General features: G+C 39.7%; 1 protein-coding gene across 1 annotated transcript in view; it reads right to left on the reverse strand.

The window, feature by feature from the left end:
* LOC109859450 (WD repeat-containing protein 89) overlaps positions 1 to 573 on the reverse strand; it is a 2,937-nt gene extending 2,364 nt beyond the window's left edge. Inside the window, exons 1-2 of the mRNA XM_020437740.1 lie at positions 491 to 573; positions 228 to 412 (exon numbers count right to left, since the gene is read on the reverse strand). Coding sequence (XP_020293329.1) covers positions 228 to 394 — 167 coding nt within the window. The 5' untranslated portion in view covers positions 395 to 412; positions 491 to 573. The remainder of the gene's footprint in view (positions 1 to 227; positions 413 to 490) is intronic.
* Positions 574 to 808: the final 235 nt, after the last annotated feature.

Genomic DNA, 808 nt, shown 5'->3' on the forward strand with positions numbered 1-808 from the left:
ATGTATACAAATGTAAACATATTAATTCGCTTCACATCAAATCCTGCGTAACTTAATGAACACATGTATATTCAAACTTACTGGCATTCTCAAAAGAGCGATTTGTTTCATTATTGTTTATCAATATACAAAGTACAAAAGTATCAACACAAAAGATATACGTGTACTTAGGATTTGTTTTTGTACAGATTTGATGTGAGATGTTCCATAAGAAATTTCAAAGTTGCCTTTGCGTTCCACAGACAGAGAGAATATAATTTTCCTCGGACGACACCGATTCTTCCATCGACAGTATCAGCTCTTTTTTCCTGCAGGTTTTTCCATTTACTTGTTTGTTTGATTTCTTGTCGTTCTCAACGCTCAAGTTCTGCAGCGACTCGATTATTTTCGACATGTCTCAATTGGGGTTCCACTTTGAGATTATATTTAATTGATATAAGTTTAATCTCTGATTAAAATCATTAAAGGATTTTTATCCCTTAATATTTACCGTGCTCCAGACCAGCCAGGCTTTTTGACACTCTTAGGGTGCGATCACATGCAGACCATAGACGTATAAGAAATAGACTGCGCGTGTGAGAGAGGAAGTGAGTCAAACTTCGGAGTGAGACAGATNCTTTCACCCGAGTCTCTGTCTCTGTCTTTCAGCACCTGGAGTGGGGACTCCCCACTCGGAAGACAACTCCATAGAATGTCTATGCTGTCAATCGCCTACTGTCGCCCCTTCATCGCTCGATGTTCCTCTATTGCCCCACTACGCTATTTCTCATTCCTACTACTTTTCTTGTCCGCCAATCACCGCGTCACT

The sequence above is a fragment of the Pseudomyrmex gracilis genome, unplaced genomic scaffold (assembly GCF_002006095.1).
Source record: "Pseudomyrmex gracilis isolate BER0280 unplaced genomic scaffold, ASM200609v1 scaffold_7, whole genome shotgun sequence".
In the NCBI taxonomy this organism is placed as follows: domain Eukaryota; kingdom Metazoa; phylum Arthropoda; class Insecta; order Hymenoptera; family Formicidae; genus Pseudomyrmex; species Pseudomyrmex gracilis.